The 22,305-nt window shown below is 43.5% G+C and overlaps 1 protein-coding gene and 1 long non-coding RNA gene across 2 annotated transcripts in view; one reads left to right on the top strand and one right to left on the bottom strand.

Annotated features, from left to right (window-relative positions):
• DCP1A (decapping mRNA 1A) overlaps positions 1–19,599 on the bottom strand; it is a 73,300-nt gene extending 53,701 nt beyond the window's left edge. The window contains exons 1-3 of the mRNA XM_019536924.1: positions 19,410–19,599; positions 18,142–18,182; positions 14,768–14,895 (exon numbers count right to left, since the gene is read on the bottom strand). Coding sequence (XP_019392469.1) covers positions 14,768–14,895; positions 18,142–18,182; positions 19,410–19,544 — 304 coding nt within the window. The 5' untranslated portion in view covers positions 19,545–19,599. The remainder of the gene's footprint in view (positions 1–14,767; positions 14,896–18,141; positions 18,183–19,409) is intronic.
• A 39-nt stretch (positions 19,600–19,638) lies between these two features.
• On the top strand, positions 19,639–21,506 carry LOC109311330. The gene is made up of 2 exons (XR_002101477.1): positions 19,639–19,981; positions 20,764–21,506. It is a non-coding gene; the product is annotated as an uncharacterized LOC109311330 (long non-coding RNA).
• The last annotated feature ends 799 nt before the right edge of the window (positions 21,507–22,305 follow it).

Below are 22,305 nucleotides of genomic sequence, written 5' to 3'. Positions count from 1 at the left end.
CCTGCCCTTTGGGCAGGGGGCTGGGCTCGATCTCCCGAGGTCCCTTCCAGCCCTAATGTCTATGAAAATCTATGAAACCTGGCGAGACGTGAGCAGTGGGGTACCCCAGGGCTTGGTCCCTCGGACCCGCACTGTTTAACATCTTCATCAGCGACTTGGACAAGGGGGTGGAAAGCATGCTGTTTGCTGATGACAGAAAGATGCAGGGCAAGGTAGACACACTTGAAGGGAGAGAGAGGCTGCAAACAGATTTAGACAGACTACAAAAGTGGGCAGATGAGAATAGGATGGTGCTCAACGTAGATAAATGCAGGGTGCTGAACCTTAGGAGAAGGAATCCACAGCATACATACAGGCTGGGGATGTCCCCTCTTGAAAGCAGAGGCAGAATGGGATCTTGAGAGTCATTATTGACTCCAAGATGAACATGAGCCACCAATGCCAGACAGCAGCCAGCAAGGCCAGCCATACCTTTTCATGCATCCAAAGATGCATCTCAAGCCGGTCCAGAGAAGTGATACTCCCCCTCTATGCGACTTTGGTCAGGCTGCAATTGGAGTACTGCATCCAGTACTGGGCACCACACTTTAAAAAGGATGTGGCCAGGCTGGAGAGGGTTCAGAGGAGGGCCACCCATTTGGTGAGAGGGCAGCAGGACAGGCCCTATGGAGGAGAGACTGAGGGACCTGAACCTGTTCAGCCTCAGTAAGAGGAGGTTGAGGGGGGACCTGGTGGCTGCCTACAAACTCATCAGGGGAGATCAACAGCAAATAGGTAGAGCCCTTTTCTCCCCAGCACCACCTGGGGTGATGAGAAGCAATGGTAATAAGCTGATGGAGAATAGGTTTAGGGTAGAGATCAGAATGCAGTATTTTACAGTTAGGGTGGCCAAAATCTGGAACCAACTTCCCAGGGAAGCGGTCCTCGCCCCTACCTTGGGCAAATTCAAGAAGAGGTTGGATGATCACCTGTCTGGGGTCTTGTGAACCCAGCATTCATTCCTACTTGTGGTGGGGGGTCAGGCTAGATGATCTGTTCAGGTCCCTCCTGACCCTAGCTACTATGAAACAACCCAACTCCTGGTTCTGTGCTGAGCCCAGCATTAGCTCAGTATGAATGGCACTGGGAGAGAGACCTAAACAGGCACCATTTGCAGCCCCAGGCATGGCTAGGAGCTGAGGATAGCAACAAAAGATTGAGTGGAAGCAGGAACTAGGCAGTGTGTTGGGGCACAGGAGGCAGCAGAGGCACCGCCAAGGTGGGGAACAGCAAAGGCCCTAGGCCACAGGGACAGAGAGCATGAGCGGAATAGGGCTGCATGGTACACATTCGGCAGGAGCTGCACAATGAGGGCCATGCTGGAGATGCTGTGCAATAGGGACAACTGGGAACAGCAGCTTTGCAAATGCAGTTGGTTGCTGTTGAGCTCTTGTCCCAAGGCACCTGGCACAGTATTCTGCTTCCTGCTGAAGTAGCAGAGCCCAGCAAGCAACACACTGCCTCCCTGGGTGCAGGAAAATGCTGGGTTATGTTTACTTCTGAATGTCTAAACATTCACTTTCCTAGGAGAAACTTTCCCGGGAGTGATTTAATCCTGGTTGTTCCCAGGTTATTTTCTTCCTGGAGTAGCCATTTTTACTCTGGGAGAAAAAGCCTGAGCATCTGTACATGCATGGTTCCTTTTGGGAGCAGAGTAACTCTCCCAAGAGAAACTAAATATCCACATGAGGCCTTAGGTTTATTTCCTCCTTAAAGGCATACTACCCATGATACAATCTAGCAAAAACACCTTTCCTTCTCCTACTCCCAAGAACTGTGAGGGGGTGGGGGTACAGAGCTACAAAAGCACACTTCCTGAAGAAATAGATAAGGAATCTATCATGATAGCTTAATGGGGGAAAATGAGAAGTGTCACACATTTCTGCCAGAATAGATCTATACAAGACCAGAAATCCATTTAAAATCAGCTCCATCTACCAGCATATCAATTCGCTCATTCAGTGCTACTGGCAGTCATGAAGAGTTATCCCATATACCTGTCAGAGTCACTCCTAACGGGGACACAGATTACCAAACTATTTACAATGTTTACTAAGAAGCATTCTGTTTGATTTTTAGTTCTTGACAAACAGACTGTGGTGCTCACCAGCCCCTCTTTTACCAGAGGAGCAATTTTTAATGCTTGAACAACGTATTTTTTTATTTAGTTAAATCAAAAAAAAAAAAAAATCTCTATCATTACATTTTCATGTCCACTATTTAAAATACTATATTTTAGGTATGAAAGCTAAGATTTTTGGTAACAATTTTTATTAGGTGCAAAAAAACCTAATCAAATGTGCACCTCTTTTTAAATTTTACATACTTCTAAATGTGCCAAACCAAGGGAAAAAAAAACAGCAAAAGCTCCTTTCTACAAGAGCCCTGAGCCTCACAGTAAACAAAACAAATTTGCTAGGGTTAACCCAATTTATTGTAAATGCAACATAGTTCAGGTAAAGTATTATTCAGTGATACCCCAAGTTCATAACTCCTTACCTGTCTGCCACATTACCTGGACTAGTTTTTATAACACTTATGTCCATCAACGGGTTAACCACTTTGTTTATCTCTTCAGCTCACTTTGGCCTCTTACAGTGCCCCCCGCTTTCCTCTCCCTATCCTTCGTATTTAAATTACTTTATTTCTTTCTCTTTAGTATGTTTCCTCTCTGCAAGTCCATTCATAGCATCGTACAAGGTAGCCTATGAAAGCTACGCTCATATTAACTCATTCTATAAAGAAGCCACCCTGCCCTGCCTTCTGTCTAGTTTCATTCAAAACAGGATGAGCCGGTGAATCAGTTCAAATGGTACTGAACAAGCCAAAACCTAACAAAAGATGGACCTATCCTGTTACTCAATGTTTAATTGATGCATGAATGCCTTTCCTCTATTTTTATTTTCTGAATATTGACCAACATCTTTAGTATTAGGACAGAATTGCTGTCATTGTTTATCAGCAGCAGCCAAGTCCTTCCATTAGATTTGTACCTTGCATACTCGCTCTGTGCTCAGTGTCATAAATGACCCACATATCAACTGATTCCAATCCTGGTTTGTGAGCACACATTTGCTTATCTTTAATGTTGTTTTTCTGGGACAGTAACTGCCTGGACAAATTTACTATGCAGCACTTTGTCCCCATTGCTATTTTATTATATTCCTTCTGAACTATGGATATTATATAGTAAAATGCATTTAAAGTAAAACGATACAAGTTCTAGTGATTGATAGCAATTGCTGTGGAAAATGAAAATAGTTTATCCAGAATGAGGCCTTAGGGGACAAAAAAAGTATTTTCACGAGGAAAAAAGTAGCAAGAGTTTGTCATGTAAAAGAATGCTTAAGATCAAGTGTTGGAAACCATCTACATGTCATCTGATAGGGTTTTTTATATACATATCTAGTGGCTAGCTCAGTAATTTTTTAACCTCACAAATGGAGATACTCAGGGATAGTAAAGGAAACATTACTTTCGTCATGGCAGCTGATTAGAACAAACTGAAGGTAATCAAGGAACAAACCAAACTTCTACCAGTTATTTCAGAGAAAAACCAAGAAAATTAACCAATAAAAGTGTTTTTTAGTCTGAGCTGTGTTTTAGATTTACTAGTTACACAAGATAAACCCACTGTCTGCTTGAGGCAAATGTTAATGAATTTGAACCTGTGACAAAGCAAGCTCTTGCACGGTGTGGACACAAGGGGTGCAAAGAGAAGTGCAACTCCCTGCTGTAACTTAGAACGAGACCTGCAAGGTGTTCTGTGTTGCAACACTTCTCCAGACCTGGGACCAGGATCATTTTTGGACAGAATGCCAAAAATACCTGCAAATTCAGTTTGTAAGATGCTGGTGCCACGGCCAGATGGCCGGGGAGCCACAAAGGGCCTAATCCTTGTTGTGGCAGTGCAGCCCTGGTCCCTTCCCTGCCTTCTGCCTTGAGGTGCACGTGCCAAGCAAAATGTCTTCGGGTGCCACACTCTGGCACCTATGCCAGGGGTTGCCTACCCCTGCTCCAGACAAAAAGAAGTGGAGGAGAGCCTGCAGCCAGGTTCCCACAGGAACAGCCAGGCTCTGCCAGCGCCCACAACCTTCAGAATAGGAGGGGGGAAAGGCAGCAGAGGGAGCTCCTTCTTGGGGCTACCCAGCTGGTATTGAAGTGTCAGGTGGGTGAACTGAAGCCCCCCCAATGTTGGGGGTGGGGGGAGAGGGAGAGGGGCTCCAGTACACCCACCCCACTCTTCAGAGCAGCCTGGAAACCAATAGACTGAACTCTCTCCACTCCCTTTGCCCCCTCCCATTTTGAAAAAGCAACAGGCTGGGAGCTTTGCAGACAAGTTACAGAAGACACTACATTTTGAAATATGTTTATTAGATACCTCATGCAATAAGGGGTCAGATTTTCAGCTAATTGGCCATTTTTGAAGCTGTTTGCCGCTGTGCGCTTGTGTTTGATCACAGCTTTCTGTAGCCAGATTGAGTAAAAATTGTCACTTTTGTGTGTACCCAAGAAACCTTGGAGAAACCCTTTCAAACAACATGGGTGTAGGAATGTTAGTCTTGGAGCAGATTTGCTGCATTTCATTCATTCATTCTTAGCTTTTTTACCCATAACAATTGCAATATGCCAGCTGTTGTTGATTTCCTTCCATCTGGAGTCAGCATCCAGTATTGCATGAACAGGAATCTCTTTAACATCAGCTGGTTACGTTCTACAGCCAAGATAACCAACACTAGGACTGCGTGAAATTTCAGCAGCTGTCTCATTTTGGAGGCATTTTGAGCTGTTTTGGCACCTGAAACACCAACTCCGAATCAAAACAGAAGGATCCAAAACATCTCTGAAATGAAACAAAAAATCCAAAACGTTTTGGAAAATTTTGGAGTTTGAGAGACGCCAGGCTTACAGGGAACCAGCTGTACGCTGCTGCCCTGCCGCACAACTTGGCTCCACAGGGAGCAGGGATCTGCACCGGGGTCTCCTCGCCGCCACTGCCCACCCCGCACTGGCTCAGCAACGCGGGGCTGCACAGGGCAGGCAGTGGCAGTAAGGAGACACCCGGCACAGATCTCTGCTCCCTGAGGAGCCAGGTCCAGAAGACTTGCTTGCTGCCCTGCGCTGCTTCCCTGCCCCCTGACCCGGTGTGACAGGGATCAGAGATCTGTATGGAGGTCTTTTTGCCTGCACGGAGGGGAGCGGCCCTCCCCCTCCTCCAGATGAGCCACCCACAGCCCCGTCCTGCTCCCCACGGGGACCCTGCATCCCCAAGTCCCACCCAGCTGGGCAGTAGGGCTGCGTGAAGCTTGCAGCCCATTCAGAGGAGGTTCGGCCGAAATGAAACAGGATAGTGATCCGAAACACCAAAACAAAACACTTGTCCTCCAAAACGGCAAAATCTGAAACCAAACTGAAACACAGCCATTTCAATGGAGTACTGCATTCAATTCTGGGCTCCACAATTCAAGAAGGATGTTGAGAAGCTTGAGAGAGTCCAGAGGAGAGTCACGTGCATGAGCAGAGGACAAGAAAACAGACCTTATGATGAGACGCTGAGAACCGCAGGACTCTTCAGCCTAGAAAAGTGCAGGCTCAGGGATGACCTGGTGGCTGCCTATAAGTACATAAAGGGTGTGCATCAGGATCTGGGGGAACGTGTGTTCACCAGAGCACCCCAAGGGATAACAAGGACCAAGTCATAAACTCCTCAGTTATGACCGTTTTAGGCTGGACATAAGGAAAATGTTACTGTCCGAGCCCCCAAGGCCTGAAATAGACTCCCTCCAGAAGTGGTGCAGGCACCTACTCTGGACTCATTCAAGAAACATTTGGATGCTTATCTTGCTGCGATCCTTTAATCCTAGCTGACTTCCTGCCCCTTGGGCAAGGGGCTGGACTTGATGATCTTGAGGTCCCTTCCAGCCCTAATATCTATGAAATCTAATGTTAACACCTGGGAGACTCAAGCAATGAATCATTCCCACTGGCACTATAATGTACGAGAAAACATCAGTCTTTTTGAGCAAAGTCACCTCACTATGGAAACAGGCAGGAGGGGCAAAGGGAAAGAGCTGTGGCCCTACATCACAAGCATCTACTTCTTCCTCCTGGAACTATTTGCCATCTGCAGTTGAACACGCAGATCTCAGACTGACAGTTTTCCAGTAAATATGGTAGGCATTGGTGAGTCTGGCCTCCTCAGCCATCTCATATCATGACAAATGGAGGGGAATTGGGGGGCAGACATAGTAATTAAGTGGCTTTCTAGGAAAGTCTTTAAAGCTGCAACCTGAGGCAGACTGCTTGGGCAGCCCCTGGAATACCCAGTTCCCTTGAAACACAGGAGCAAGGGTCCAGGCAACCCCTGTCCAGATAATCTGGGTCTTCTTCCCCCACCAGGAAAACCCTGGGGAAACTTGAGGCAGTCACCATGGTGACATCCTGGGCTGAGTTGCTACTTTGACCCTTATATTCACAGTCCTATTCAACCATTTCCAATCCTCTTTCATAGAACCACAGAAAATTAGAGTTGGAAGGGACCTCAGGAGGTCATCCAGCCCAACCCCCTGCTCAAAGCAGGACCAGCCCCAAAAAGACCATTCCAGCCAAAGCTTTGTCTAGCCCACATATTAAAAACCTCCAAAGATGGAGATGGCACCAACTCTCTGGGTAATCTGTTCTAGTGTTTCACTAGGTCCTAGTGAGAAAATTCTTCCTAATATCTAACCTAAAGTTCTCCTGCTGCAACTTGAGACCACTGCTCCTCATTCTGTCATCTGCCATCACTGAGAACAGTTTAGATCCATCCTCTTTCAACCCCCTCCCCCAACCCTTTTCAGGTAGTTGAAAGCTGCTATTAAATCCCCTCTCAGTCTTCTCTTCTCTAGACTAAGTAAGTCCAATTTCCTCAGCCTGTCCTCACAAGTCATGTCCCCCAGCCCCCTAACCATTTTGGTTGCCCTCTGCTGGAAACTCTCCAATTTGTCCATATGCTTTCTGTAGTGGGGGCCCAAAACTGAACACCATACTCCAGACATGGCCTCACCAGTACTGAATAAACGGGAATAATCACTTCCCTTGACCTGCTGGCAACACACCTACCAATGCAGCCCAGTATGCCATTAGCCTTCCTTGCAACAAGGGCACACTGTTGGTTTATATTCAGTTTATTGTCCACTGCACCCTGAGGTCCTTTTCAGCAGAGATGCTGCCCAGCCAGTCAGTCAGTCCCCAGCCTGTACTAGTGCATGGGACTGTTCCTTCCTAAGTGCAGGACCTTGCACTTGTTCTTGTTGAACCTCATGAGATTCCTTCTGGCCCACAATCCTCCAATTTGTCTTGGTCACTCTGAATCCTAGCCCTACATATATCTACTACTCCCCACCAGGTCAGTGTCATCTGCAAAACTTGTAATTGATGAAGACATTGAATAAAACTGGCCCTAGGACCAGCCCCTGGGGCACTCCACTTGATACTGGCTGTCAACTAGCCAGCAAGCCATTGATCATTACCCTCTGAAACCAACGATCCAGACAGTTTTCTATCTACCTTACAGTTCATTCATTCAGCCCATACTTCCTTAGCTTGCCAGCAAGAATGTTGTGGGAGACTGTATCAAAAGCCTTGCTAAAAATCAAGGTATACCACATCCACTGGTCTCCCCACATCCACAGAGCCAGCCATCTCATAGTAGAAGGCAATCAGGTTGGTCAGGCATGACTTGTTCTTGCTGACTGCTCCTCATCACCACTTTCTCTTCCAACTGGTTTTGAGGAACATAAGTTCCTCTGAGCCAGGTGACTCAAAGAAGAATAATCTGTAAATGATTTTCCCCATTCTATTGCACAAAGTTGTTAACTAGGACCTCAAAGTGGTTAACTAGGCCTTCAAAAATGGGCCGTCTCCCTCGTATACTTTGAAATATCCTTCTTTAGGTTAAATGATGTTCTTGTTGTATGAAAATGTTATCTAATTCAGTGAACAGCTCTTTTCACCAAAAGGAAGGGAACATAGAAATTAAATAGATTCCTCAAGCATCTGCACCATGATTTTTCCAGGGACAGAAGTAAAGCCGACTGGTCTGTAGGTTCCCATGGATCCTCCTTTTTCCCTTTCTTAAATATTGGCACTACATTTGACCTTTTCCAATCACCCAGGACCTCTCCCGATTGCCATGAGCTTTCAAAGATGATGGCCAGTGGGTCTGCAATCACATCTTTCAACTCCTTCAGCACCCTTGGATGCTTCCCATCCAGCCCTATGGATTTGCATACATCCAGCTTTTCTAAATAGTCCCTAATCTGTTCTTTGGCCACTGTTGGCTGCTCACCTCCTTCCCAAACAGTGCTGCTAGGTGCAGCAGGCTGGGAGCTGACCTTGCCTGTAAAGACTGGGATAAAAAAGGCATTGAGCACTTCAGACTGTTCTGCATCCTCTGTCACAAGGTTGCCTCCACCATTCAGTAAGAGACCCACACTACTTTCCTTGATACTCCTCTTGCTACTGACACAACTCTGAAGTTTGAAGTTTGCCATGTCTTTTCTATTTAAGAAGGTAGCAAAAACAGACTCCCTTCTCATCTCAGACCAGACGCTGAGATAACGCAGTTGCTATAGATCACTTCACAGCAATGTCACACTGGCAACTCTGCCAGTGTTGGATATACAGCTTAGACTACTTTTTTGTTTGTTTCACTTAAAAGGGACTTAAAATGAGGTAACCTATTTCCCATTTGTTTTTTCTCAGCATAGAATACACCCCATAGGAACCATAAAATGACCAAAAAAAACCTTTAGTTCTGAATGCAACCCCTTCCCTACCCCCTCTCCTACCCATCTGCTGTAGTAACTCTCCCTTGCACTGGGAATAGACAAAAAAAACCCTACCCAACAACATATTTCTTCTCCTTTTAATATAAAGTTTATGCTCAGCACCTGCCTTTCAGCACCATGGAAATTAATTCTCTTCACCTTATCAGAGAACTAGTTTTGACTAAAAATTCTCTACATCAAGACAAAGACCTCTGATACAAAGGCAAAATTATAAAATTACAGATTTAAAATACTTCGTGCAAAGTGTTAGAGGTAAGTTTAACATTGCTTAAGCTTTTGGGGTTTTGTTTTCCTTTGCCATAAAGCAAACTATAAATTTGCTACGGGTACTGTTATAAAGGAATCAATTTCTGTTTTATATAAAATTGAATTCAAGTATGCACTGCAGGTCTTTCAGAGAGAGAATGCATGTTGTTGTTGTTACTGTATTATCATACCATTAACAAAGGACTACAAAGCCTTATGAAAAACTTACCATGTCCTATTTTAGCCAAGATTATAAGACATATTTCTAGAGGTCTAAAACCAAATTAGTAATGAGATATAAATCCTTCTTAAGGGAAACGTTCTAAGCCTCCTTAGATGCAAGTCACCCTTACGTAGAAGGCAGGGCAAAGATGCACCTTATAGACAAAATAATGCTTGTGCTCATGAAAGTTTATGTATATGATTCAGATAGCCATGTTAGTCTAAAGACAGGCAGAAGGCAGGGTAGAGGTGCACTTCAGAAACTACTCTGAGAAGGAGAGGAAGAGGAAGAAATCCATAGGCAACCACAGTACAAGCATCAACTCTGTATTTTGGATTAAGCAATGTGATAACAAGTCTTGTACCTCCCTTCTCGCTCTCATATATACAGCAAGTCTTGTACAGTAAGAAGAACTATTCAGCCTTTCATATACTATGTGGCTATGCACCGAGGCTAAAGCAAATAAAGTGATTCTCTCCTAGAAAATCTATAAATTCAAAATGCGTCTGGTTATAAAGAACAAAAGAAACCAAAAAACTCCACTTTTGATATTGTGACTATTTTCATACTTCCTCAATATTTCTTCTGGTGGTTAGACAACAGGAACAACACCTTAATTGGTATAACCTCAAATAAAATCTTAAAATCACCACAAGTCACTGATACAGATCAGAAGTCTGATACATTATGAATAAAAGGCAGAATTTTAGAGCAGCGTCACATACAGATTTTGAAGCTGACATAGGTGACTTACTTCACCAATGATTAAAGTATTTTTGATCGACACCCTGCACTGCACTATAAATCTACAGATACTGCTGAGATTCATTTTAAGAGGGGGAAGTTCTCTCATTTATTTTCCTTTTTTCCCCTTTTGAACTGGGAAGAGGCAAAGAAATAATGGAGTTTCATAGAACAACTGTTTAAAACATTAAAATAGATAAAGAAATCTAAAGGAAAAGGAAAATTCATTAAAATTAACACACATTCACAGATAGGTAAAAGTGATAACTGAAAGCCTGAATAATAAAAGTTAGCCAGGAGAAGATGAAATGAAAAAATCCTAGGTTACCTGATCCTTCCCCATTATAGTACACACAAGGAAAGAAAATATTATGGTTAAAACCTTAAGTTTGTACTAAATGAAAGTGCTTTTTATATGTGCAGAGTACCGCAAATTGTACCATTAAAGAAACAGACCCTCTATTCTAATTACTAAGCAAAATGTTTTAATGTGAACTTATTAGTCCAATCCTAAAATATATTAAAATCACTGGTAAGCACCACTTAGTGTCTTAAGTTTTTGTTACAAGATCTACTGTGTTATGTACAGGAAAGTACTCATAACATTTATGCTGCAGGAAAAAAAAATAAATGCCTACCAATCAAATCATATGGGAAAGGTATGCACTAGCAAAATATAACTAAAAATAGGTAAGATGACAAGTAAATCATTCTTACAATAGCCTCTAGCTGTGGAGCAGGTGGGAGGAGAAATCACATTATCTGAGGGATATTCAACATTAAATGTCTCATTGGTTCAGAGTGCAATCTGTAGTCACTCAGTTCACATGCATGCCGTTTCAGCAGAGGCTGGATGGACCAAACCGATATATAATGGGTTTTGGATTTCTCCAGGCCAAGACATAGTGGTAGACCAAAATGAAGCCATCTGCATTACTTCTTCCTATGTTGCTCCTGTTTTGTTCTAGAACTGAGGTCAATAACTCATTGCCTGTGAGCCATATCTGGCCTGCAGAGCCACTGATTCTAGCCCATGGATTTGGAGCTTCAGCAGTGGACACTCTCCCTAGCCTGCCAAGAGAATGAGCACCAGCAACACCAGTGTCATAGTGCCTGCTCACCAACCTGCCTGTGAACTGCGGTGGGTCATTCCGACCTGCAGTCAGGAAAGATTGCCTACCCCTATTCTAGAAGTATTACTGATAGCCATAAGAAAACCTTACTGACCATCTCTTATTTCCTTATTCTACAACGAGGTAGAGACCTCACCTCACAACAGGACAAACAACAAGGTGAATCCACAGACTCCTTACAATCAGAATTGTAGAGCAGCACTGGCAGCCATAATGTGGGCTGGGGGTTCAGGGGTTGGTTTTGAGGAACATAAGTTCCTCTGAGCCAGGTGACTCAAAGAAGAATAATCTGTAAATGATTTTCCCCATTATATTGCACAAAGTTGTTAACTAGGACCTCAAAGTGGTTAACTAGGCCTTCAAAAATGGGCCGTCTCCCTCGTATACTTTGAAATATCCTTCTTTAGGTTAAATGATGTTCTTGTTGTATGAAAATGTTATCTAATTCAGTGAACAGCTCTTTTCACCAAAAGGAAGGGAACATAGAAATTAAAGCCACTCCAGGTTTCAAGGAGTACCAAAAAAACGCAGATCTATTAAATTTCAAGCAACCATACATAACTGACTTAAAGTGCATGTCTGAATATCTCCTCTTTGATCTATGCAATTTTACAAATATTAAGGACAGAAAATAACACTGATCTCTGCAAATCAAAGGGTGTTAAAAATGTAGGGAAGAGAAAGATATATGAATAGAAAGAGGACAAAGTTTTCCCTCATATATTATTTAAAACAATGAAATCCTCATTAAACTGCTTTCCTCTATGCAGAGAAACGAATACATATGCAAGCTCTACATTCCATAGCTCTATAACTTGTACTAACGAAGGATTATCTCCAATTTAATACTGAATAATGACTGAAGTGGTAGAAGAACTTTTTTTAAACAGTAACCATGAGAGAGAGAGGGCAAACTTGTCGAGAGCATATCTGTTCCTAACATTGCATTTAGTGGGAAGTAAAGAAAAGACTATCATAAAGACAAGAAAGTGGACTAGAAGGAGCTTCACTTTCACAAAGGAAAATCTTTAGTGTACTAGTTATTAAATTATCTCCCTCTAAAACTGAATTCCCTAGTCTGATGGCAAGTACTCTTCAGATACAGCCCATTTTTCTGAGAAAGAGTAACTATGTAATCCCTTTCTATTAAACATCAGTACTCCATTAAAACATGACACGTTGTATTGTTGTTTTCTTGAGACCGCATGTGTTAGGGAAATAGTTGCTCAGAAGTCTCAATCTTTACTGAGCACACACTGAGATTTAGCTTCAAACTCTAAGTACACTGAGCCTAGAGCACCTGAAATGGAAACATACTCGTGTTTAGGTAAAAAGGAGAAATCCACCCTCTTTTTTTGTTTCAGTCCTTTAAAACACAAGTCACTACTTTCATATCTGTATAGTGATTTAATACAAACTGAAGCCTGTGCTCCAGGAAGTGCTGCCATGAACCACAAAAAAATCAGCCAAATCTGATATTCAAAACTATACCAGCTGCATTTGCCTTTCTTGAAGTTCATAGACTGTAAGGGGCTGGAAGGGACCTTGCAGATCACTGGGTCCAGCCACCCCGCACTAGGAAGGAAGACAACTGGGGTTAGGTGACCCCAGCAAGGTGACCGTCTAGTCTCCTCTTGAAAACCTCCAGGGTAGGTGACTGCACCACCTTTCAATGGAGTTTATTCCAGTCTGGACACCCAGACTGTGAAGGAGTTTTTCCTGGTATTAAGCCTGAAGTGGCCTTCCAGGAGTTTGTATCTATTAGTTCTGGTCTTCCCTGGGGGTGCCCTAGTAAACAGATGTTCACCAACCTCCTGATACACTCCTCTAACATAGCGGTAAGCCGCTACCAAGACCCCTCAGCAACAAAGGACTGTTGCTGGTTCCTACTGCTGCTGCCACTGTCATGGCAATGCCACATGCGCAGCAGAGGCCTGAGCAATGGGGTTGCCGTGTAGGCACTGGGCTGTGTGTGGACAGAGTAAGGCATAGCACAAGGGCATTCCACTCCACTGGGCACCAGGTGCCTTCGTAAAAGTGGCTCCTTTGCAGTGGCCAAGGGAGCTCAGTTGCGCAGGCCCCATCAGCACTGAGGTAGTGGCATGCTCCAAAGCAGACCCAGTGCAATTGTCTGCACAAGGGTTTGCCTTGCTGGCCCAGGATGGCAGCACAGGTGAGGGGGAGATGTGTGGGAATGAGGTCAGAGCAGGCAGGAGGTGTGTGTATGTGTGAGATATAAATGCAAAACAATGGTTTACTTGTATCAGTAGTTTAAAAAGCCTTGCACTATTACTAAATATCAGTTATAGGATTGGCATCAGCTGATGTGGTTGGTTAGTTGTCATCATCTATTCGTATCGACCAAGAAAATTTTTATTTGGTTCACCCCTACTATGGAGTATTGTCGGCTCTCATCCTTCCAACGTCTGAAGATGGAATGGGATAGCAAAGGCTGGGGGACAGAGGTACCACTACTGTAGGAAACAAAATAACAAAGGCTCCTAGATCAGTCAGCTGCACAGGTGGTAGTAAGCAGGAAGTAGTTTTCTCCCCACAGTGACAAGACAGACTGATTTCACAGATTTAGAACTAACAAAAGAAAGCAAAATGATCATTCTGAAGAATCTCTCCAGCCTACTGATGCTCCTTTTGCATCAATACATCTACTCAACCTAATATAAATTTGAAGTATTCACTATTTTCTTTTTCTCTTATGTTTTTAGAGCTCCATTACTTCTGTGATGCCTTTGAGTAAGTAAGGAAGGGCTTTCTAACTGTGCACCCATACTGTGCAGAACACAATAGGGTCCTGAACATAGATGGATGCCTCTAGGGCTACTACAGTACAACCGTAAGTACTAATTTCAGAAAGCAGAAAAAGGAAATTCTGTGCTATTCTTAATGTAATATGACCATGCTAAAATGCTGAACTGTTGAAGCAAAATTGAGCAGACTTATGTAGACATGAACCTAGGGAAAGTTCTTCCCTTAGGGCAAGCAATATTCTCCCCACACCAAGTGGCAACTTCTTGATAGAGCAGATGATTAAAATCTAAGCTTCCTTTTGAAAAATATTAAAAAGTTAAACAAAACCAAACAAGCAAAGTAAGCAAGCAACAAGGATATAAAGTCACAAAGCAGAGTCCCATTTGTTTTCCATTTAAGTCAAGAATTCATCAATTATTCTCCAGTTCTCCTAGACATTTTAGGGGCAACATTTGAAAGTAAATGGCATCCTCATATTTTTTAAACAGATACAGGATAGGAAGACTCAACTCAGTACCACGCATATCATGTACCATATATGAAACTCGAAGTTGATTCATAATAGGACAAATCTCAGTCTACGTACAGTACCCTACATTTGTAAAAAAGGTTTAAAACTATTAAAATAGACAGTGACTGAACTGTAGTGGACACCTACATAACTGTATTCAAACAAGCAGTGATTACAGGAAAATACAGTCACAGACATTTTATCAAACCTTGTCAAGGTACATTACAGAATCTGAACTTCTAAAATTATAGATTTTAAAACCAGCCATACTTACAGCTAGCATTTCTGTAAAGAAGAAAAGGTTCATGGAGTTGAAATTCCAAGTCCTTATTTACTGGTTCAACCAGGTTGTGCATATTCAGTCGATTTACAATTGTAAAACCATGGTAGGGAGAAGCTGACCTGTTGTTTCAATGAAAAGAGAGTAACTGAGAATAGAGTAATTTGATCAGTGCATATCATATTTCCACTTAATAAACAAACTGTAACCATCTTTAGTTAAGTCCCCAGTGCCTTCTACCCTCATGCTTCAGTGGCACAAGCTCCAAGCTTTATATACCAGTTAACCAACTCCACTCTGGGGTTTGGGTACTGTTAGGAGTCATGTTCAAGGTAACATTCAAGTTATACTCTGAGATAACAAGGCAGCAGAGATGTGCTATGCTTTCAAACAATGAAAGTAAAAAAACTAACAGTACAGTTCTTAATAATGGTAAGGGTAGCCCACGTCACAATATATTTATAGACAAACTTAGGTGGCTCAACTAAGCATAACACCTCTATTCTTCCCTTCAGATAAGTCTGTTCCAAAAGAGAGATACATTTATTGGCAGCTGCATTTATAAACATACCTAGTTTATATTAGTTATAAAAGTATGCTACATATATATACACCCCAAAGCAAAAAACTTATTGCATAAGACAACCAAACGTATTCACTTTAAATAATGTTATAGCTTTAAACAAATATGTACTGAAAAAATTGACAAAGAAGAGCATATAATAAACACCTGAAGCCTTAAATGTATGACATTACACTTGTTTCCAAAGCAATATAGGAAAAAGGTCAGAACTATTTTTAATTTTCATAAAAAAGTCTTTTTAAAAAAGATAACTGCAGTTGAGCACAATAGATAGGCAAGGTAACCCAGATATAGCCCTTAAGTACAAGAAATTCAAGACGACTCACTCAAATTAAAAGACACTTTTTTTTTTGCATTTTAATTATAGTTAATTTTAATTACAGTTTTACATACAAGGCTTATATTTAAGTTGTTGAGCATGGTGCTTCAAGATATCACTGAGGTCAAGAGCTAATGAAGGATTCAGAAAAGGATTTATCATCAGTTAGGGCACGCTTAATTACAATCCTGAAAATAATTATGAATGAACTTGATTTTTGCACTCCAAGAAGTATAACTCCACAGAGCATGTAAAAGTAAGCAAGGGTCTAAGTCTTTGCAAGGTGTATGTCCTACCAGGGATATAAACCAGTAAGTTTCATGACAAGTTCATTGCTAAGGGCCTTATTCCAAGTCCACTGAAGTCAACAGAAAGACGCAGCAACTTCATTGTACTTTCAATCAGGCTCTCTTTTCCTGGAATAAGCAATAGTCTCTTACATGTTTCCCGCACTTACCAGGTCACTCAGAGGATCTGGACATTGCCAAAGAGAGAATTTATCAGTGCACCAGCAGTTAAAGTTTAGAAAACAATTTAAAGACCCCAGCTAATCTTCACAAGAACCCCAGAAGGCTACTTAAATCATGTGCCAACTTTAGCGGTGGGAAAACCAAAGCAGAAGGATAAAGTGACTTGCCTGAGGCTATACAGCAAATCTTGCTAAGGCCACAATTAGAACTCAGGAGTGTCCAACCACTAGCCTGAACAGTCTCATGGTCCATGATGGAACTTGAATCCCATCAGTCTCCTAATGTCTTCAGTTAGCAAAGCTGGCAACATACCTAACCAGGATGGAGGCTCTGGCCAGGAGGACTCGCAGGGACTGCAGAGCTGTTTTCCTGTCTCTCATCCATTCACATCTTTCAGCAGAGTTTCACTGGGCAGTGCCCACTGGCTCCTTGGACTCGTTTGAGGTCTAGTGGGCCGGCTGGTGTACTGTGCTTGGTTTCCTCCCTTCATGCACTCAATTCAAACCTATGACTTTCACTCCCAACCCTGTTTTGTCCCAAGCAATCAGTGATATGACCTTAGTGGCCCCCTTCATCAAGGGGGGCTTATACCTCTACTTGGTGGGCTTTGGCCCCTGTTGCGGAATGTCACATCAAAAGGCCGAATGTTTTCAGTTAAATTTACCCCTACCTTAAACAGGTGCAGTTCCATTAAAAACTAGAATGAGAGTTCAGAGCAGACCTGTAAATGGAGAGTTTTTCCTTTTGAGTTACATTTCCCCTAACCCCGAGTATAGTTCCTTAAAAAACAAAGAAAAACTGCTTTAACCAATAGTACAAAAGATATTCTGTGTAAGATTTGCTCTGGACTCAAATTTGAAAACAAAAGCAAACAATCTCAAGACAAAGGCTATATCTTTGTCTCCTTGAACTTCTTAATTACATGAACACTATAAGCATGCTTAGCTGTGCCGTTAAAACGTATTGTACAAGTAACACTGTAGCGCTAGAACAGCTCTTTTTTTGGTCACGTTATGGGTCATTCATTCGGGGGGGGAGGGGGGGAGGTTGGGAATCAAGCATAAATCTACTCCATTCTTATCAGATGTGATTAACTGTTTGAAAGGTTAACATTTCAACAGCACTGTGGCCACATCCTGTTAAAGTTTAAGAAAGTGAAATGCAAACTTTCCTGAGAGGGCCAAACATACTCATCTCAAGATTTAAATATACACAGTACTTATTTTACTATCACAAATAGCTTCAAATAAAATATTTAGGACTGCAACCAGTAGTAAAAAATTATTCAATTTGCTTGAGTGCTCATAGTATTGGGATGCAAGTGAAGTCTATAAAAACTAAGTATATAAACCATTTGACCACATGATTATCAAATAAAATACTAAATGGTGGCTGTCTCTCAGGAAGGTTAGATTCATTCCCATTTCTTACATACAATGGAACAATGAAAGGCTGCAAACTTACTGATTTGCATTTGGGCTAGGTCTAAATCATTGGTTATATTTACATTAACTCTTCCTAAAAATAAAGTATTTGGCCATGTTGTTCAAGGTCACTCAAAAACCTCATCAAAAACACTCAAAACTGCTCATACATAAACTAGTGGCTTTTAAATTGTACGGACTTGATAAATGTTAGCATAATTTATATAATTTTTTATCTGGAATCTCTGAACTACAAGAAGGGGAGAAGGCCTCATCCACAGAGTCACTTACAGCACAGAAGAATTTACTGGTGAATGATAACGCACTACCAAAACAGCCCAATTAAAATTCTTCCACTTTTATGTAATTGTGTTAAGACTCCCCTGAAAAATCTTCTGTTCTTTTTGTAGGAATTGTGCTTAGTTGCTACATTTCTTTTTTGAAAAAGAATTAGCTGGAGATTATTTTTTTTCTGGACAACAGAAACTAGTACAGCTGGAAAGTTAAACGTGACTGAAGATCAGCAAAACAGTGATATACAAAAATAAATATTTTTACATAAAATACCTTACCTTCTGTATACGAACAAGGTACCTTCTATGTCAGTCTTCTCCTACAACAGACAGCAATGATTTATTTCAACCATATGTCTGCTTACAGTTACGCAGTTTGCTGACTAAAACCGTGATAAACTGTGTCCCTTTTGAGAAGGTGGAACGAGTATAATTCTCTTGTATTTCACATATTTTCCTAAAACTATTAGGCAATGTGGTTATATACATCATTTGGCCTGCATGAACAATATTATTCCCTTGTTCGTAATAAGTAGTATCCTGTAATTCCCTTGTGTGCAAACCAAACCAGCAAAGGAAAAATTCAAAGTTTTCCTTGGAAATCCCATTTTGGGGCAGACAACAATACATTTAATTCTGCAAACAACCAGAAGAATATACCCTGTCATGTAAGAAGACCTAAATGGCGATTGGCATATAACTGCTGTCAAGTCAGCATACCATTTGTTCTCTCCAAATCATTCACTGATATCCCGTTCTACTCATTCACTGTGACTTTGTTTAAGCCAGGGATAGGAAATCCCCGACGGGTGCCAGAGTGTAGCACGTGAACGCATTTTGCTTGGCAAGCATGTTTCTGGGCAAAGGGTGGGAAAAGAGGCCAGGTCTGCACAGCCACAAGGACTGGACCCCTGGCACACCAACATCTTATGCACTGAGGTTACAGGTGTTTAGAGCACTTTGCCCAAAAACACTACCGACCCCTGCTTTAAACACTAAAAGTTAATAAAAAGAAAACCTCACTGTGGTGCCCCCCTGCACAAGAAGGGCTTTCACAGGAGCCTGTTCCTAACTGAGAGCTTGCGTGTATGAAGCTACACACTTGCTTCAGAGGAGGTGAGCAGGGGTGAGGAGGTCTGAAAAGGAAGAGAGGCACAAGCCCGCCAGCTCCAGCCTCTAACTTTGAGCCTCTGTAACTTCAGTAGAAACTCTTAGCGCCAGCTCACATCACTCATTTCTGTTCGGGAAACGCAGCACGCACCGACAGTTTCTCCCCCACCCCGCAGCGGGAAACCCTTCCTGGGGGGAGATCCTCCCCCGCGGAGAGACGTTTCTCCAACGCCGTCCGCCGGCCACCAGCCCCGCGGCTGTCAGCAGCGGCAGCTGCACGGGCAGACACCTTCGGGCACCCGAGGAAAGGCTGCTTCGCTCGAGACGAAGGTCCCCGCCGCGTGGGCCCAGGGGGAGCCGCCGGAGCTCCAGGCTGGTCAGGCAGGGCCCCACGCAGGACGGGCACGACGCGACCCCCGGCCCAGGCCCGCACGTACCCACTCGTTGGCCTTGTGGCTGAAGCTGTAGAGCGCGACCTGGCCCGTGACGTCGGCGATGCTGGTGATGTAGGGGTCGTGCTGCTTTAAGGCCGCCAGGCTCATCTCCTGCCCCGCTCGGCTCAGCGCCTCCATCTTGGATCGCGGGAGGAGCCGCGGGCGGCAGCGAGACCTGAGCGCGGAGCCACCGCGCAGCCGTCCCCGCCGTCCCCCGCGCGCGCCCCGCGCCTTCCGTTCCGCCGAGCTTGGTTCCGCCGGCCCGGCCCCTCGGGCTTCTCCACGGCCAGCCCGGCGCCTGTCCCGCGGGAATTAGAGCCCGGCCCAAGGGGGGTGAACATCTCCGCACCGGGCCCCAGGCTTGTTGAACGTGGTACTTCTTCGTGAGAAGGATCTGGTGGGTAGCGAGGAGGAGCCCGGAGAAGCGAGGGCAAAGGGGTCCTGCCATCTCCTTGGCCAAGGGCCGAGGTCGTTCCTAGCGTAGGGGAGAAAGGACGAGGAAGAGGAGCCCTGCGCTAGTACGGATTTAAACAACCCGTGCAGCATCTCCCCAGGTTGTCACACTGCTACACCAGGTTGTGGTATCACTGGGCATAACCCTGGGTAACTCAGAGGGATGGAAGACCACGAGTGTCGAGGAAGTCCTTCTGCTCCAGGCTCAGAAGAGCCAACCCGCCCCCTTGCCCAACCTTTGTAACCCTTTCTTTGGTGCCTGCAATCTCCTGTCCTTCTGGAAAGCAGGCGAGCTAAAACTGTTATCTGTGGAATGCAAGGGGACGGCTCGGAGAGAGAAAGGAGGAGGGAAAGGGGAGAAAGAGGGGGGCCAGCTGATGGAAAAATCACTGACAGTGAAACTGACTGGGGTATAAAGATCCCGCTGTTGCAGGGTTAGGTGTGCAGGATTTGAGACCATACAGTCTCCCTGTGCCTTTTACTTGAGCGCAAATAAACTCTGTCTGCTTCTCCCCCAGTGTGTTTATTTGGCGCAATGCACACCGGGCAACGAACCCAATTGTTGCCTCCCTCGGGCACCTTGTGCCGGCAACAAGGTGGTATTCAGTTTTGGTCCTCTGGTCCTCCTCACCTCTTTAATTTTCTCCTCTCACAAAATCAGAATTCAGTGAATCTCTCTCCTTTCTGCCTTTTTTTTTTTTTTGAAAGCTCACCGCAAACTAGTACGTGCTCGCAAAGCGAGGGATTTTGAGACATGTTCTGGGGTCTGTTTGACAGTACAGGAGAACACTCCCATGCAGTAAAATCCCAGTTCATTCCTGTTTTGCTTTCTGAAGGTAAAAGTTGATTCATGTTTTTCATTAGCAGTAGCCTAACTCTGGTCCATTGCTTTACTTTCCCCCAGGATTCTCATATGCATTGGTATCTTATCCTTATTACTGTTATGGGCTGAGATACCGCCCATGAGTGACAAGCTACCTCTGTCCCACTTACACCACTTGGTTATTGAACATAATCTACCTATCTGGTCACATAACTGATTATTACTGCTAAAGTCATTGCAGAGTGGACGTCCCTATTACACAGCTTTATTACATTAGATCAGATATAGTTGTTTAATAGGACTTGGTCTATCTGGGTGGGTATTGAACATTTTGGACACCATTTTTTTACAATATTGAATATTAGAAAAAATATAGTAACAGATGGGGTCTTTCTCTCAAATTCCAGCTCCACCAAAAATCTCTCATAGTATCAGCAGCACTACAGATTCTGTTCGTTTTCCCTGCAGTGACACTTCTGTCTGTCCAGCAGGATCTGTTGTGGCTCCAGCAAGGAGGGGTTTTCTTCTTCAAGGTTAATTGCTTTCCAACTGATGCACAGCCAGTATGGAAATGTGAGGGTGAAAGAGGCAGCAGGTAGGTGCCCCAGGGCCATGTCAACAGCAAAGTGAATGGACAGAATGAGGGCACAGGAGGTGAAGTCCACCTCTTTATTCTGCCCTCAGACTCTTCCCTGGAGCCTGTTCTACTGAAGAGATGTGCAGGTCATCCTGTCAGTCTTTCCTTCTCATGCTGCCATGGATAAAATCATCCATCTCACTGAACCATGCTGAAGTAAAAGCTGTTGTAACTATTTGTACTAAAATACGCTATTGTTTTAATTAATATTTGCCATATGTAGATAGTGCCTCTAGCAGACATGAAACTGAAGCCTCACCTGATTTACCTTGAGTAAAATTGTGCCAGATGAATACCACTGGTTCACAGGAAAATCTTTACCAGTAGTTGGTCTCCACTCCTTGGTGACACGTAGGGGGTACATGTGCACCCCCTGACAGAATTAGTGTACTGTGCATTAGCATCACTAAAAAGGTGTGCACTGGCATTACTCTGTAGTAATGCCAGTTACTGTGCATTCAGTTAGTACCTGTTATTATAGGTGCTAAACTTAATGTACCGTACCTGTGGCACATTAATGTGCATGTAGACGTGCCCAGTCTTCTCTTCTCTAAACAAAATAAGCCCAATTCCAAGCCCAATTCCCTTAGTCTCTTCTCATAAGTCATGTACCCCAGCCCCCTAACCATTCTTGTTGCCCTCCACTAGACTCTCTCCAATTTGTCTGTACTCTTTCTGTAATGGGGGATCCAAAACAGGACACAGTAAATTCCAGATGTGGCCTTACCAGTGCTGAATAGAGAGGAAGAATCACTTCCCTTGATTTGCTGGCAACACATCTACCAATGCAGCCCAGTATGCTGTTAGCCTTCTTGGCAACAAGGGCACACTGTTGGCTCATATTCAGCTTATTGTCCACTATAACCCCCAGGTCCTTTTCTGTAGTGTTTGCCCACCTGAACAAGAAACTTCTCTCTCCAGATGCTCCAGGAGTCTTATATTTCTCAAAAAGTTTAAGTGAAAGTCAGTGGCTTGTTGAAGGGACA

Source organism: Crocodylus porosus, unplaced genomic scaffold (assembly GCF_001723895.1).
Source record: "Crocodylus porosus isolate Cpor-Errol unplaced genomic scaffold, CroPor_comp1, whole genome shotgun sequence".
Taxonomy (NCBI): domain Eukaryota; kingdom Metazoa; phylum Chordata; order Crocodylia; family Crocodylidae; genus Crocodylus; species Crocodylus porosus.
This window is presented reverse-complemented; position numbering and strand designations above follow the sequence as displayed.